The sequence below is a fragment of the Ceratotherium simum genome, chromosome 9 (genome assembly GCF_057802395.1).
Source record: "Ceratotherium simum simum isolate JZ-2026a chromosome 9, ASM5780239v1, whole genome shotgun sequence".
NCBI lineage: Eukaryota > Metazoa > Chordata > Mammalia > Perissodactyla > Rhinocerotidae > Ceratotherium > Ceratotherium simum.
Window position 1 is genome coordinate 3,422,317 of NC_141908.1, and position 17,235 is coordinate 3,439,551.

General features: G+C 55.1%; 1 protein-coding gene across 1 annotated transcript; it reads right to left on the reverse strand.

Annotated features, from left to right (window-relative positions):
* Window positions 1-2,677: 2,677 nt before the first annotated feature.
* On the reverse strand, window positions 2,678-14,372 carry PROC (protein C, inactivator of coagulation factors Va and VIIIa). Its single transcript, XM_087435016.1, has 9 exons — window positions 14,139-14,372; window positions 11,334-11,424; window positions 9,873-10,039; window positions 8,330-8,354; window positions 8,071-8,208; window positions 7,823-7,957; window positions 5,678-5,817; window positions 4,609-4,726; window positions 2,678-3,422 (listed from the first exon to the last, which is right to left on the reverse strand). The coding sequence occupies exons 1-9, from the start codon at window positions 14,181-14,183 to the stop codon at window positions 2,845-2,847; spliced, it is 1,437 nt and encodes a 478-aa protein (XP_087291142.1). The 5' UTR covers window positions 14,184-14,372; the 3' UTR covers window positions 2,678-2,844.
* Window positions 14,373-17,235: the final 2,863 nt, after the last annotated feature.

The window sequence follows — 17,235 nt, forward strand, 5'->3', positions numbered from 1 at the left end:
ATTCAATAAATTACATGAGCTATTAACACTTTTTTATAAAATAGGCTTTATGTTAGATGATTTTGCCCAAATGGAGGCTAATGTAAGTGTTCTGAGCACGTTTAAGGTAGGCTAGACCAACCTATGCTGTTCGGTAGATTAGGTGTATTAAATGTTTTTCCATTTATGATATTTTCAACTTACGGTGGGTTTATCAGGACGTAACCTCATTGTAAGTGGAGGAAGATCTGTATAAGGTGTGAAACTTAGGTTGAGGTTCATTTTTCGGCCTATGGATGCCCCATTGTACCAGCACAGTGTGTTGAAAAGGCTCTCCTTCCTCCATTGAATTGCTTTTGCACTTTTGTCAAAAATCAGACGGCCATTGTGTGGGTCTATTTCTGGGTTCTCTACGTTGTTCCATTCACCTATGTGTCTCTCCCTCCACCAATACCGTGACACAGTCTTGATTACTGTAGATTATACGTCATGACACTGGGCAGAGTGATTCCTCCTAATTTATTCTTCTTTTTCTAAAGTGTTTTAGCTATTTAAGGTCCCTTGCCTTTCCATATATATTTTATAATAAGCTTGTCTATGTCTACAAAAAAAAAACATGCTGGAATTTTGATAGGAATTGTGTTAAACCTATAGATTAATTTTGGGAAAATTGACAGTTTTACTGTGTTGCGTCTTCCAATGTCTCTCCATGTATTTAGTTCTTCTTTAATTTCCTCCATCAGCATTTTGTAAATTGCACCACACAGATTACATGTTTTGTTAAATTTACATCTAAGTACTTCATTTTCTTTGGAGTGATTGGAAGTGGTGTTGTGTTTTTCATATTGGTTTCCACATGTTCATTGTTGACATATGGAAATGCAATTGAATTTTATGTGCTGCTTATGTATTTTGATTCTCTTTCTTTGCTTTCTGTTAGATCAACCTTTTTTGCATTGGATTAAAAGTTGTATTTTCGGGCCAGCCCCAATGGCCTAGTGGTTAAATTTCAGCGCACTCCGCTTGGGTGGCCCAGGTTTGGTTCCTGGACATGGAACTACACCACTTGTCTGTCAGTGCTGTGGCAGTGGCGCACAAAAAAAAAAAAAAGAGGAAGATTGGCGACACATGTTAGCTCAGGGCAAATCTTCCTCAGCAAAAAAAAGAAAAAAGTTGTATTTTTGTTCTTGTTTCATTTGCCCATAGGAGCATTTCCAGAGACTTTAAATGTTTGCTTGTTTTTATAATTTTCACTAGTTTTGCTGGGGAAAAGGTCAGTAGGTCTCCTCATGCTGTGATGCCAGAAGTTATCTCGCCCAAGCTAGTTAGCTATCTTGACAAAAACTCACCTGGGGAATCTTTAACAGGGGCAAAGACTCTCTCAGTCCCTCATGTCCCACTGCAAGTGTGGAGGACACTGGCCCAATATACTAATCAGCAAATGGTCCCAGCTCTGGGCCTGGCTTCCTGCCAGTTCCGAGCAGCCCCACCTGTCCCTTTGCTGGGTTTGTAAGGAGGTGGATCCTGCAGGCCCTGTCTCAGGCAGGCCTCTTTTCCTGTGGCAGCACGTGGATAACTCAGCAGGTCCTGGTGTCTCCTCTGGTCTGTAAGCAGCAGCCATGGTCCTGACGAGCCAGGTGTAATCACGAGTCAGGGCCTCCTTTACTATGGACGGACTTGTGCTATACTTTCTGAGATTGCTGGGCTTCATTCTCATTGGCCCTGAGAGTCTTAGAACTAGCACCTACCCCAGCAGAAAAGGCCCTTAAAGATCATTTCGTCCAGTGGTCTTCAACACCATCACACATTAAAATAACCTGGGGAGCTTTAAAAATATCAATGTCTGGGTCCCCTACCCTAAATCAATTAAACCATAATCACTGAGGGTGAAATTGGACATAGATGTTTTTGAAAGCTCCCCAGGAGATTCAACTGTACAGCCAGGATTGAGAACCAGTGCTCTCATCTAATCCCTTCATTTTGCTGATGCCCAGAGAAGTGACTTGCCCAAGGCCACATAGAGAGTTAGACTAAGTTTACAACTTTAGACTAAGTGTCCTGGCTTTGTCTCGCCACTATCCCTTTGTATCAGGTACATCCTAACTTATTTCTGTGTCTCATCCAGTAACACCTGTAAGGCTAGGTCAAGACAGCGCCTCTTGATTACTGCTATTCGTGATTATGGAACATTGTTCTTGAACAGCTTCCCCAACGACACTGTGAGCTCATTCTGGGCTGAACCAACCTTCTGGGTCCAACTAGACCTTCTAGGTCTCTGGCTACTTCCGCTACAGGGCTGATGATGGCTCCACACCAGCAGGTGCTCAAAACAGCTGCCTGGAGAACAGACAGGAGTACCTGGGTTGGGGAGTCAGACCGAGATTTGAATCGTGGCCCCACCCAGTAAACCTTCCTGAACCTGTCTCCTCCTCTGTACCACGAGCTCAAGTCTCACCTTCACAGTTGGGTTTACTGTCACGCCTCAGCTTCAGGACCCCTGACTTGCACAGGCTCCTTCCAAGGCCCTGGCAGGGGCTCTCACAGTTTGTAGTCACATTTTTTATTCTTTTCCATAAAGAGAGCCCCCACCAAATGTTATCAGCTTCAGGCCCCCCCAAACTTAGATCTGCTCCTCCCTACCCCACCGAGTTGCTGTGGGCATTCCATAAGATTCTGTCCATAAAGTGTGGGACATGCAGTAGATGTTCAATAAACTTCCCTCCAGAACAGCCCAGAAAAAGGATGGAAAGACAGAAGCTGGTGTGCTTGCTGCAGGCCCCATTTAATGTCCCACATATTGCCATTCAACAACCCAGCTCCCATTCAAGAGTGGCCTCTGGGGCCCAGACACAAGAGAGAGGGAGGCTACGGCACCTGGCTCTCAAGGGAGGCGTCCGCAGCTCTGATGTGGCCGTGGATCCAGTCGAGGTAGCGGCTGACTTTAGTGTAAACGCCGTAGTTGTGGAGGCGCCCACAGCCCTCACCCCAGCTCACCAGGCCCACCAGGAACCAGGTGCCACGGAAGAAGGCGACCATAGGCCCCCCACTATCACCCTCACAGGCGTCCCTCGGGTCCCCAAGGATGCCCGCGCACAGCATGTTCTCAGAGACGACGTTGTGCATGGTCCGGACGCACTCGCTGTGCGGGACCACAGGAACCTTGATGAAGTTGAGGACAAAGGTGCGGTTTCTCTTGATCTCACTGCGGTAGCCCCAGCCCGTCACCACTGTCTCCTGGCCGACCTGGGTGAGCTGGCGCTCCGAAAGGCCGCTGTCCGGGAGGCAGATGGGCACAATGGTCTGCGAGAGGGTGGCGGGCTGGGCCAGGCGGAGCAGTGCGATGTCGTTGTCGCTGGTGCTCTTGCTGTAGTTAGGGTGGACGAGGACCTCCTTGATGTCCAGGTCCACCTCCCACTTCTCCCGGCGCCGCAGGTCATACTCCCCTGCAGGGCAGAGGGGCTGTCAGAGTGGGCTTAGGGGAGGCCGACACAACTGTTGAGCTCATGAAGGCCTTGGGGGAGGGCAGGAAGTGGGTCCACAGCTGGAGTGGTCACTGCACGTCCCAGGCACCACCATGGGCCACATGTCTGCACCTCGGATCCCTATCAAGGGTAATGGCCCATGGGTGTCAATCCTAAGGGGGCAATATGCTGGTCTGAATTCAGGACTCACTCACAGAGGGAGCAGGGGGGCCTGGGAAGTAACAGCAGTGGACAGTCAGCAGGGAAGCCCGAGACTCCCTGGAAACCCGCGACACAGACCAGAGCCACAAAGGGATATGTGACTGCAGCTGGAGAGCCAAGACTCTCCTGCCAGCAGTGCCTGGCCTGAGCACAGGGCAGGGACACGCCATGATGGGGGGCAGGGCAGGAGCAGCAAGACCCAGAGAGGAGGACCAACGGGACACAGCTCTGCCAGGGAGGAGAGATCTGGACCACACACGAGAGACAAGGTCCTCTCAGGCAAGGCTGATGGTTCCTAGAAGTGGAGGGGAGGGGCACTGGGAATTCCAAGTGGAGCCCCATGGGAGGCCACAGGCCACTGGTTGTGCTGCAGGTAACTGTAGGGAGTGTGAATTTGGTCATTCTCAATACACCTTTTCCTTCTTTTTTGCATATAGAGTGGAGGGAGAGCCCCCTCCAGAAGTTGGCATAAAGTGGGGCTTGGCTTGGGGGCCCCGGACTACTGCAGGGAAGCAGCAGGCTGTTGTGGCAGATGCCAGGGCCCCTGCTGCACAGCTCCACCCCCGTCAGTCCGTGTGAAGCATGGCCCCGAGGCTGGGCCAGGTGGCTGCCTTGGGGGTCTCTGTGCCTGAGGGTGCTGGGGGTCCACACACACAGTCTGCTCCACGTGAGAGTGAAGAAGCAAGCGTGTGTGTAACCCCCTCACTTGCAGACACATGTGTGCAAGCACCCGGGCCCAGATTTGAAGAGGGCACCAGAGAATCCCCTACTTGCAAAATACCAGGTGTCACTGTGTCTAAAATTCCACCACAGGAGAGGTGGGGTGGGAGCACAGAGCCTCTTCCTCTAAACACCTTCCGTGGAGCTCAAGCAGCCCAGAGACCAGGGTCCCCAAACCCAGCCAGCCTGAACCGGTGGCCCCCTCCCGCCCGGCTGCAGCCCGCACCGAGCCTGACGAAGAGCTTCTTGGAGTCCTCCATGCAGTGGGCCGCGGTCAGCACCCAGGAGGTGTGGATGAGCACCGCCCCACAGGCCAGCTTCTTCTTGGAGTCCAGCAGGATCACCTGGAATGGGGGTGGGTCGTGACGTCACAGCACAACTCCAGGTCCGGGCCCCTGGGTCTCAGCACGGCACCTGGCACAGTTCTCAAACCTAAGGCACCAGCTGCAGGAGTAGATCTTTCCTGGGTTCCCTGGACATGGGCATGGGAAATGCGAGCATGGACTTATGGCCCTTTTCTGGCATTTTCTATTCCTGCATGTTTTATGGAGTTGGCCTGTTGCAAGGTGTCTCCCTGCCTTTGCCCACGCTGTTCTTATAGTCATCCTCAGCAGCACCCAGAGAGTCCTTCTCTCCCTTGGGGGTTCAGGCTGGGCCTCAAGTCCTCTGGGAAGCCTTTGAGGCCCCCAGGCTGCCTTGGGTATCCCCATCAGGGTTCCCTCAGACTCTGTCCTGCTGGCCATCCTGACTCTGGTCCCTCTGGATTGCCGTGTGTTCAGGGGCCTGACCATCCTGGAGTCTGTGAGCTCCCCAAGGCCTGCCAATCCCCAGCTTATTGATTTCTGTACCCCCTCTCCATGTGCCCGGCAGAGAGGGGGCCAAATAAGCGTTAGTTCCCACGGTGAGGCTGGAGAAGTACCCAGGGGTCGACCCTCCTTCTTCGCCCTCTCCCACTGAAACACTTCTCCCATCAGCCAAGCCTCTGCCTAAAACCCCACCAGCAAAGCATTGTCTTTCCAGCTCTTTTTTAAAACTATAACTCTCCTTCCTGCACATTCCCCCAAGCCCCGGGCCCTAGCCGACCCTGCCCTGGCTGCTCCTCTCCCATTGGGTTCCCTCCAACTTTCCCTGAACCCCCCTTAGCACTCACCACCCTTCCCACCCCCCCCACCCCACCCCCCGCCACAGAGGCAGCATGTCCCCTCCCCGTTTGTGCATCCTGAGCAGGGACTCCCAGCAGGGACTCAGTGACTCCAGACCCAGCTGAAGAGGGTGGCTGCTGCCCCTCCTCTCACCTGCCAGGGGCTGTCTCCCCATCCGGTCAGCTGCCCGTTGACGAGCCTCGGATCTAACTGGTCTCCTTGGTCTGTGTCACGTTTCAGGTTCTTGCGCTTCTTCTCCATTCGCTTCCCTGGCCTCCCACAAGGGAACGTCACTGAAGGTAGGGGAAGCTGGTGAGCACCTGCCGGGCACTGCTCCGGAGACTGCCCTCCTCCACCCTCCCGTCTTTGTCCACCTCCTGCCTGCAGGCTAGTTTGCTGCATTGTGGAGTTAAAGGGATAAATGATGCTTAGTCACTCAATTATATTAACCTGCAAACCCCTTGGGTCAGTCAGTCAGTCAACAAGCAGTGCCACCTAATGGTAAAGGTCAGACACTACCTTGGTCATAGCATCACTACCTAGCTGTGTGCGCTTGCGCAGGTTGTTAAACTTCACGGAGCTTAGTATACCCCAGGGCCGTTGGGAGTAATCATGAGATACATAAGTAAGGTCTCATGCTGGGATGCTGCCAAGCTCCTAACAGAGGTAAGAAATTATGGGGAGGAGGAGGTGGGCATTCCTGGAGAGCCTCAAAGTAGCTCTGAGCGCAGCTGTGAGGTCCTCTGGGCAGAGGAGAGAGCGCATAACAGAGAACTGAGGGCTGGGAGGTCTGCCAGAGGCTGCTCGTGAGGGGCCCTTCACGCTAGGCTGAGAGATGGAGACCTGTTGTAGGAGCAGCAGGAAACCACCAGCCAGGGAACTGCATCACGGCAGAGAAGGGCCACGCGACAACAGCAACAAAATTCCAGAAGCTGGACAGCAGATGGACTGAGAAAGCAAAAACCTCAGCCAGTGACAGGGGATGCCAGAAGCAGAGCTCTGACCACAGACCCCCAGGAAGCCAGCGCTTCTGCAGGACGCAGCGCAGAGGGGACCACAGACAGGAATGGTGACAGTTTGTAGAAGAAGCTGCTACAGCCCTAGACCTCTGTCCCGACCCTCAGCAGTAGCTTGACTGCCCTCTCTCACCCCCGCAGCAGACCATAGGTGTACTCTTTGCAGAGGGTGAACCAGAGACTGTCACCTGGGGACTCCAGTCACTGCCACAGGAAAGAGTGGCATGCAAGGCTGACCAGAGGGAGTCACGCAGACCTGCAGACGCCAGCTCCCCTTCCCCACCCTGTTCCAAGGGGCTGGAAGCCAGGCCAGAACCACCCAAGCCAGAGCCTGGAGGATTCCTCTCAGAACTTGGCCTGAAGTACAGACCTAAGGGGCTGGGCAGCAAGGGGTCTGCCAGTGACCTGGGCCTTCAGGGCCTCACAGGAAAGCCCACAGGCCGACAGGTGCACCAGGCATTGCTTTGCAACTTCCTGAGAATCTCTACTTATTTCAAAATAAAAAATTAGAAATTTTTTTCAGTAAAAGGACTAGAATATAAGCTGTGGGAGTTTCCTGAAAGAGGAGCATGAAGTCAGAGATGGAAGGTAGAAGAGAGAATAAAACTAGCAGATCCGCCCAGAGGAAAGAGACCGGAAAAACAGGAGGTCCAGAAAGAAACGAGGGAAAGCAGAGGGGAGATCATCAAAGAAACAACAGAAGAAATGTTCCTAGAGGCGGAAAATCCAAATTTCCCCTTAAAAGGGTCCACCAAGGGCACTGTGCAACCAAGAAAGAGGGCCCACACCAGGGAACACCTTGCTGAAATTCATTATAACAGTTGTAAAACTCAGACTGCTTTGTACATATATAAATTTGATAAAAATTAAAAGGTATAAAAAGGAAAATTAAAAAAGAAGGCTGAATCATGGGTCCCGTCTCTTCTCAAGGAAGCCAGAGGTGAAGGGGGAACGGGATGCTGGGCTGGACCCGCTGTCTTAAGGAAATAAAGCCCCCCCGGATAGAGGGAGGACGATGCTGGACACCTGGCCTCCTGCATCCGCTCAGAGTTTGGGAGATGAGCTACCTATGGGCTTAAGCTCCAGGAGTTGTTCCCAAGGTGAGCAGGGGGACCTGGAGGAAGTCGGGCAAGCCAGGAAAAGAGCAGGCAAGAAACCGGCCGAGGGCAGCCTCTCTCCTCTTGGGCTGACTGCACTGCAGGAGCATGTGGGGGGCGGGCCCGTCTCCCTTGACTGGGACTCCCCGGAGTCTCCCTGTGCCCCGCCCCGCTCGGGGGCTCACCTTCGGGCTCACACACTCGGTGGTCGTCTCCCAGCCGGTAGCCGGGCGCGCAGCCGCAGCGGCGCCTGCCCTCCTCCTCCAGGCAGTAGTGCGCACAGCCGCCGTTGTCCACGGAGCAGTTGGAGAAGCGCGCCTCTGCGCGGACAGGAGGGGCGCGGGAGGGTACGGGGCACGGTGGCACGGCGCGCCCGGCACCCCCCGCCCCCCGCCGCCCGGCCGTCCCCCGCCCGCCAGGCCGGCCGTCTCACCGTGCACGCAGAAGCGGCCCTCCCAGCCCCGGGCGCAGTCGCAGCGGAAGCCGCCGATGCCGTCGATGCAGGTGCCCTGCCCGCAGCACGGGCTGTCGCACGGGTGCTCTGGGGGCGGGGCCGCGCACTGGTCCCCGTCTGCGACATGGAGTGGGGGTGGGGCGTCACTGGTGCCGCCAGCCTCTTCCCTGTCTCCACAGCGGCCCAGAGACCCCGAGGGGGCGCGGGCGCCGCAGCCAGGGGCCTAGAGAGCACTCACCGTGGTGCTTGGACCAGAAGGCCAGCTGTGGAGAGAAGGGGTAGCGTCAGGGGTCGTCCGCCCATGTGCGTATATGGGGAGCCTCCCGGGTCTGGCCCAGGTGGGGCAGGGGAGCCTCTTAGGGGGCAGGGAAAGGAAGGGCTTCCAGACAAAGAGGAATCCACCCTTGCTTGTCACCAGCCACTGGTGCAGCTGCACCCTGAGTAAGGCCACGCTCCTCCTTGCCCACCCCCGGCTCCCTGGCCATCTCCACCCCACATCCTGGGCACAACCTCCCTCCCCTATGCAGCTGGAAGCCTGCTCTCTGGACTGTGCCTGCTACCTCAGCAGCCTCTGCAGTGGAAGGACTCAAATCCCCCACCAGGCTGCTCTGCCACCAGCCCCCATCGCTCCTCTGGGCTTTTCCCATCTCTCAGGCATCTAGTCTCCCTAAGCCAGTGTTCTCAAACTTGAGTGAGCACCAGGATCTCGCTGGTGAGACCCAAATTGTCAGTTCAGAAGATCTTGGGCAGCAGAGTCTGCTTTCCTAACCAGGTCCCTGGTGGTGCTTCTGCTGCTGGTCGGGGACCACCCCACCCTGAGATCAACTGCTTGATGCATGTGCCATCAAGTCACCCCATGGCAGTGGCCCTGCCCCGCTGACCAGGGAGACCTTGGGGTAAGGTGGGGGAGCCATGAGAGGGACGTGATGTGTTCAGATTGCTCCTGCAGAAAGTCTTTTTGGCATCTGCTGAAGAGGCCATTTGGGAACAGAGGCAGTGGGGATCTGGTCAGGGAGGAGGCGGCTGAGGGCAGGAGAGGAAGTAGACTAGAGTTCCCCCTTCAGACTTGAAAGCCCTGAAGGGGAAGGGGGTCCCTATACTCCGCTTGGAAGAGGACCCCAGGGGGTGGCACAACTCCCAGGTCCTAGCAGCTGAAGTGAGCCCTTGGGGATGGAGGGGGCCTGAGCCTCATATGAGGAAGCCACCTCCCTGACCAAGTGCCTCCTACCACCTCAGGGCCACCACCACAGGGCCCTGGGGTCCACAGAGGACACAGACCGTTTCCTCAGATCCCGTCCCCTGAGAATGTGAACTGAGGCACAGAGTGAGTGTTTGTGAACAGACCTCAGGGCGTCTTGGGTCCCATGCACCCTGATCAGCAAGTGCATGTGTGGAGGCAGAGATGGTGGCCTTTTGCTCACAGAGAGAGAGAACGGGGAGGCAGTGGTGGCCACTTGTGGGTGGAGGGTGGACTGAACCACCTACAGAGGAGTTGGGTGGGAATCTCAGCCTAAGGGTCCCCCAAACTCTCTTTTACTGGAGCTAATTGCAGAGTTCTGTTTCTTGCAGGCACCTGTGCCCTGACCAAGACCGTAGGGCCAACGTCCTAGTCATTCCACTCACCAGCCCCGAGAAGCTGGGAGGAGAAGGGGCTGGTACCCATTGCTTCCAGGGACTCCAAAGAGGGCCTCAGTGGTCGGGCCCCAGCCTGCTCCTCCAGCTCCCACTGGCTATCAGCCCACCCCGCGCCTTCTCCTCTGAACCCAATCGGGTGGCCTTACTGTGTCGTCCACGTCTTGGAAAATCTCCCGGGCCTCCTCAAAGTCACAGATCTCTTCCCTGCACTCCCGCTCCAGGCTGCCAGCCCGCAGCTCCTCCAGGAAGGAGTTGGCGCGTTTGCGGATCCGCAGCACCTGGTGGGCCTGCTCACTGCTGGAGAACACTGAGTCTGGGGGGGTGGGGGGGAGAGCACTTTGGTGGAGGGGCCTGAGGTGGGGGGCCCATCTGGGGACAGCCTGGGGACGTTTCTGTCTTGGGCCCCTCAGGACTTATAACTCCAGGTAACGGTGCTCTCCCCTGCTCCTCTGCTCTCTTCCTCCACACGAAGCAGATGGGCAACCATTGGAGGACAGGGGACGTGACCATTGAGACCTCCCTTTGAACCCCAGCCTGACCTCCACGTGACCTTGAGCCAGTGTCGTTACTTCTCTAAACTTCAGTTTATTCATCAAAAAAGTGAGGATGAAATAATCATGTAAAACACTTAGTACAGTGCCTGGTCCAGAAGTGAGTGTGCTGTTGTTGAGACTACAAAGTGAAATCAGCCTCAGTGTCCTCCAAATATACCTGTGCAGCCCCAACTTGACACTGTCCCTCCATCCACCCTCCCCTCCCCTCCCCTCACGGAGCATTGCCCATGCCCCTCCCCTTGGGCAGGCACACCTGGAGAGCAGCAGACCTGTCACCCAGTGAGCATCACCAGATGTCTCCTGGGCTCCGAGAATTATCTGTTTTGGGTACAGGGGGACAGCTAGGATGGAGGGATCAAGCCAGGGGGTGAGCAAGAGAGGCTCAAGGGGGGATGCAAAGGCCAGGAAAGGAAGGTACACCTGAGCTGAGTCTGGACAGATGAACCAAGTGGCCAAGTGGTGGAAGGTGGGGGAGGAAGGGCCCCCCAGGCGGACAAGCAGCTTGAGATGAGGCACAAATGTAAGAAACAGCCTGGTGTGGCTCAGGGGAAGGTGGGGACTGCAGAACAAACTGGACAGCTCACTCCTCCTGCAGGCCTCCCCGAGCATCCTGGCCTCCTCAGGTTGGCTGTGGGGACCAGGGCTGGGTTGGGGCAGTGGCACCACACATGTGCTTTTTAGGAGAAGAGGCCGCCCTGGGGCAGTGTGGGTGGTGGCCTGGGCCTGGGGCTCTCAGAGTTGAGGGAGCGAGTGGGTGAAGTGGAAGGCCCAGGGGACTCTGTGCCCCACTCCCCAGGGAGGAGGAAGGAGCTTCAGGACAGACCGGCCCTGCCATCACCACAGTACTTTGCCCGGAGGCCTGCTGCTGTGTTCTAACAGCTGACCTGACTGGGACTCATCAGTTAATTCATCCCTGTTCCACCCGCCTCTTGTCTCACCCGGAGGCTCAGAGGAGATGGTGGAAGGTGTGCAGGGCTGGGCAGGTGCCAGAGCATGCTGCGTGAAGGTCCCGAGGGTCCTGGGGAGGGTCCTGGGGGAGGAGAGTGGCCTTACCAGGAGGTGCTGGTGTGCTGGAAATTCCCCAGATGGTCACGGACAGTAAGAGGCTTGCGAGCTGCCACATTCCGGAGTTGCTGATACCTGTCTGAGGAGGACGTCTGAGCTTCCGGCAGCCCCACCAGTCCCTGCTCTGCCTTCCGTCCCCAAGGTGGGAGCTGAATGAAAGGGCCTCCAGCGTGTGCTGATTGCCAGGGCAAGAGTGGGGCCGGGGTCCCTGTTCCCTAGACAGACAGCCACCTGGTGCCTCAGTCTCTTTCTCTATACAGGGCTAAGTCACACCACCCGAGTCTGAAGGGTGAAGAGAGAGAGGGGAAAGGCCACAGAGTCCTGGTGCAGACCAAAGGGGACGGAGCACAGAAGGGCCAGGGCAGGCGTCCTCCCTTGCCCCATTTTCCGGTGAGGGTTGGGTAATGGCCAGGCTAAGAGTAATGCTAACATTTATCAGACACTCGTGGTGTCTTTCCAGCGATTTGTATGTGGTTTAGAGGGCAGGCCACCAAGTCAGACCACCGGTGCAAATCCCAGCTCCAGGACAGCAATGTTGGGCAAGAGGCCTAACTGCTTCGGGCCTCAGTTTCCTCATTTGTAAAATGGATAGAAAAACTGTAGTTCTGCCTTATAGGGTTATTGTGGGAATTAAATGAATTATCCACATAAAGCTCTTAAAATACGATTAGCACATAGCAAACCCTCAGTAAACATTAGCTATTATTGTCTCAGTGAAGGCTCACAGCTGCCCAAGAGGCAGGTAATGTTGTCACCTCACTTCATAGCAGGGGAAATTGAGGCTCAGAGGAGTGAAGTAGCTTATTAAAAACCCATAACCAGGAGCTAGCAGAGCTAGGACTCAAGCCCAGGCCTGTATGGCTCGGGGCCTGGAAACTTAACCTGCCCCAAACCACGGGGTGCAGGCATGGCTGCAGAGGTGGCCCTGCCGGCCGGGTGGAAGCTGAGGGGCCCCCATGGCCTCCAAGAGCAGGCCGGGCGGGTAGGCCCGCTCCCGTCGGCACCTCCTGCTGACCTCACTTTCCACCTTCGCTGACGCCCTCTGAGGCTGGTTCTGACATTTGTTTAAATCAGACGCCCCAGGTGTGGAGGTGGGGGTGGGGTGAGGAGAATGGAGGGCCCCGGGCTCCAAGCTGCCTCTGGTGATGCCTGGGCCCTGGAGGCCCTTGCCAGCTTCCACTTGCCTCGCAGTCTGGAAAGAAGGAGGCGTGTGATGAGGGGGTCCCTTGTGACTGTGGCACCCAGGCCTGAGGAATGCCAACCAGTGCCTTGGCCTGGCGGGAGGCAGAGCCTTGATGTCCCTTTACCCCAAGCTCCAGCCAACCTCTCGAACCCTGGCTCAAGGATTCAACCTTCACCCCCGCTCAGTTCTCCTCCAGCCCCCTCACAGACCTGCCTCGAAGGGGACTTACTGGGGTGGGCCACGGAGAAACTGCAAGGTCGCCCTCCTGCCGCCATGACAGCCTGGAACTTGAGTTAATCCATAACCGCAAATATTTGCTTGGCCCTCAGAGCTGAGGCCTCCCTCTCCACAGATAAACAAACAAGTTCCCAGCTCAGGATGGCTCAGTTTGCCCAGAGCCCCCCTCCGCCCACCAGTGGTGCCATCCAGGAGGGAGGGAGGTGAGGGACGGGCGCTGTCAAGACTGTCTACAGATGTGGTCTCATTTTAGCCTCATAGTGGCTGGCTGAAGGAGGGACATTGTCCCCATTTTGCAGATGGGGACATTTTTACCCGGAGATAATGCAGTTTGCCCCAGATCAGCACAACTGGTAATGATTCCATATTTCACCAAACTCAGGATGCCATTAATTATAAGATGCACCTATTTTATGTGCCAGGATGAAAGGAAAGAAACGTGGTCAATCACACAATGACACGCCATCCCGATTTCTGATTTTCATGATGTAAAACATGAAAAGATATGCCTCTCGGGGTCCCTACCATATGGGTGCGGGCCCTCAGCTAGACTTGCAGCTCCCAGCCCTCCCTCCCCCCGCAGTTCCTGTCACCGCTATTAGCAGATGAGGACATTCAGAAATCATTTACTTGCCCAAATTCACCGAGCTGGTAAGTGGCAGGCCTGGACTAGAACTCAGGTCTTCCTGGCACCTTTTAGCCACCTTTGTGAACAAGTGAGAAAAACAAACAGGATTCTGGGAAGGCTGCAGTCAGCTCATGGCTGGGATGCCAGAAAGGAGAAGTGCGGAAGTAAAGGGTCGCCCTGGAGCCTTTGCCCAGGTCCTGTCCTGCAGTCCGTCGGCATTTATTAGGCATCTTCCTCCCGCACTCACTGTACCGGAGACACCCCCACTTCTTCCATACCCAACCCCCTCCTTGGAGGTCTGGACCACACTCCTCAAAGTCCCAGCCCCTGTACAGGTCACATGACCCTGCCCCGCTGGCCTCTGGTGACTGCACCGGGAAGTCACCTGACCCAGGGGTCAATCAGGTTCTCTCCCCCAGTCTGCAGGAGCAAAGCCTCAGAGCCCTCATTCCACTGTGAGCACTAGACTCAGGAGATTTTGAAGCCAGTAGAGGAAGCTGATGAGGAGGAAGATGCAGACATGCAGAGAGAAGCTGAGACATGAGACCATGGAGACCTGGAGAGTCCCAGGGAACAGCAGGGATGGGCCCCTACTTCTTGGTGATTGGGGCACATCCTGGCTTTGGGTTCGTGAGGGTCCCCCTGCCCTCCTAGGAAACCCCTTCTTTCCTTAATTTCCTTAAATTGACTGAAGCAGCTTGTGTTCCTTGCAACCCAACCCCTCCTACTGAGGAACAGCACATACCTGAGCTTCGGACATACAAGGCCCTGTGCGGCCCACACAGCCCATTCAGCAGGCAACGAGGAACACGGTGCAAGTCTAACAAGGCAGGCCCACAGGGCAGAGGGCAGGTGCAGGTACAGATGGTGATGTTTATGGAATTCAGAGAAGGGAAATCAGCACAAGCTGGGGTGGCCTGGGAAGGCTGCCTGGAGGAGGTGGAGCTTCAGCTGGACTCCTGAGGGCAGGCAGGACCCACGTAATAGAGGCAGGGCCCTCAGGGAGGGAGGGAGCAGGAGGCACAGGAGACACGCAGTGGGGGAGGTGTTGGAGGTGGGGAGGAGTGGGGGGAGGAGTGGAGGGAGGGTGGGAGGTAATAGAATTCGGAATGGAGCCTATGGGAAGTGGGGAGCCAGTGGCTGTTTGTGAGGGTCTGTGGCAGCCGCCTAGAGAAGGGGAGGCGTGGTCCTGACAACTCAGACAGGAAGCACGGAGACCATGTGCACAACCACACAGCTGAGGAACTTGTAAAAATGCCTCCTGTGCCCATGGGCTTGCCTCAGGGGTCCTCCCCCGTAAGTCTGCAGAGTCATCGCTCCGGGCTCTCCCCACCTCCACCTTGCCTACCAAGTGCAGGGCGTTGTGGGTGTTCCCTGGGACTCCTTCCCTCCTTCCCTTCCCCACCGAACTCCTCACCTTCCACTTGCTCCCCAGCCTAGCACAGCTGATCAAGTGAAGTTTATGTGGTGTCCACACGCTGATCCTGAACCTGAATAAGGGGCTTTGCCTGAGGCACCCACATCCAAACCAGCCCAGATGCCCAGACCACTGGTACCCAGAAGAGCCAGGGCAGCTGCAGTGGGAGAAGTGACCAGCGCTGCCAAGGCCTCCAAGGCAGCCCAGACCAGGTCGGCAGGGCCCCTCTTTCAGAGCTCTTCCTGCCTGTCAGCCTGCTGGGGCGCTGCAGTGAGGGGTGCCTGCATCATGGCCTCCTCATTGGCTGGAGGGCGGGAGACCCGGGTCACCTCCCTGAAGCAGGGAAGGTCCCCACTACCAGCTATTCCCGCGTTCTGCTGGCTCTGAAAGGCTGGCAGCACCTGGAGAGTGCCGCCAGGAATCCACGCGTCTCTGCTCACCTGCCGCAGGTTTCCAGCAGAGGGCGCTGCTCTGTCCGCGGAAGAGTCCAGGCGCCGTTCTAAAGGGCGCCTCACCCCTTGGTGGACGCTGCTGATTGGCCTCCTCTGCTGGGGTTTCCCTTTCCATCTCTGTCACCCCACGCAGGCACGAATTCAGTCTGGCCGACTCCAGAGGCCAGAGTAGGACGTGGGCATCGCAGCCAGCTGTGATTTAGAGAGAGGAAGGGCATTTGTGAGCAGGAAACTTGCTGCACTTGTGAGGACGCAGGCAAAGGAATAAGAACCAAGGGCGTGGGGGGAAAAACAGACAGCCAAAGCTATCAGATGGCATCGAGCGGTGGGGTGTTCAGAACCCTCGCCTTGGTCTGGCTCACGTGAGTTTACACCTCAACTCGGCCCTTCCTGGCAGGGTTATTTGACTTCCCGGGGCCTCGTGTCCACATCTGAAAAGCGGGGCCAAGAATCGCACTCTCCTCAGGTGGTGGGTATGAGGATTAAATGAAATAGTTTCTACAAGCTGGGCAGGTCCTGAGACTTCACAGATCAGTCGACAACGATTTCCTCTCTTGGCTCCCCACATATCCTGGAGAGGTGAGGACCACGCGAAGCTCTTCGACGATCAAACTCCGGGGGGAAATGGGTGTCCCCTTTCATGACTGCCCGTGAAGGGCGGGAGGAGGTCGACCAGGGAGGGGCAGAGAGGAAGGGACAGCTGCCACCTTGGCGCAGCTTAGCAGCCACCGGCTCTGAGCAGCCCGAGTCATCCCTCCTCCCCGGCTCTGGGGTGTGTTGTCACCCGGCGTTGGCCCCGGCGCTGGTAATCGTGCCAGGACCCCACCCGAGCTGCTTGGGTTGTGGCTGGGGCTGAGGGCTAACAGGACTGCCATTCTGGTAGCCCACGCCCGCTCCCCTGTGCTGTCCATTCACCCTGGCATGGAAGCCACGCTGCTCACGGCTCACCCGGGTGGGGAGGGGAGGAGAGAAACCAGAGAGGCCCTGGGCAGCTCCCCCTTAAGAAGACATTGTCCATGTCAACAGCACAATGACACTGATTCATTTTTTAAAAAATCAGGTTTGAGGTATAATTTACATGCAAAAATTCGTTCTTTTTAAATGTACAGTTCTGTTTGTTTTGACAAATATGTGTAACCACCACCACAGTCATGATATGGGACATTTCAATCACACTCAAAAGAGCCTCTGTGCCCCACTCCCAGGCCCTGGCAACCACTGAGCTGATTTCGGTTGCTTTTTCTAGAATGGCATATAAATGGAATAGCCTTTTAAGACTGGCTTCTTTCACTTAACACAAAGCTTTTGAGTTCCTTCGCGATGATGTATCAGTAGTTTCTTTCCTTGCATTGCTGAGTCGTTTCCATGATATGGATGCACCACAACTTGTTATCTAGTCACCAGTTCTTGGCTATTATTAAATAAAGATGCTAGAACAGTGGTGTACAGATCTTTGCGTGGCCTTATGTTTTCATTTCTCTTGGGCAAATATCTAGGAATGGGATTGCTAAGTCACGTGGGAAGTACATATATACTTCTGTTAAAAAGAAAAAAAAGCCAAACTGTTATCAAAAGTGGCTGTACCATTTTGTGTTCCTACCAGCAACAAATGAGTGTTCCAATTACTCTGCATTCTCCCCAGCACTTGGTGTGGTCAGTTTTTTGTTTTTTTTTTTTTAATTTTTAACTATCCTAATAGGTATGTTGCGCATCTCATTGCAGCTTTAATTTTCATTTCCCTAATCCCTAATGAGGTTAAGCATCTTTTCACGTGCTTATTTGCCATTCATATATCTTCTTTGGTGATGTATCTGTTTAAATCTTTGGCCTATATTTTTATTGAGTTTTGAGAATTTTTACATATTCTGGCAACAAGTCCTTGGTCATATAAGTATTTTGCAAAACTTTTCTTCCAGCCTATGGTTTGTCTTAATTACTTAACAGTGTCTTTTGATGAGCAAATGTTTTTAATT

Bases quoted from the DNA above. Each gene is read 5' to 3' on its own strand.
- PROC (XM_087435016.1), bottom strand. From the start codon at position 14,183: ATGGGCTGTGTGGGCCGCACAGGGCCTTGTATGTCCGAAGCTCAG. The intron at 5,818-7,822 runs GTGAGCCCCCGA...CCCTACCTTCAG, and splicing joins CCGAGTGTGTGAGCCCGAAG to TGACGTTCCCTTGTGGGAGG. The intron at 3,423-4,608 runs GTGCGGGCTGCA...TCTGCCCTGCAG, and splicing joins GAAGCTCTTCGTCAGGCTCG to GGGAGTATGACCTGCGGCGC.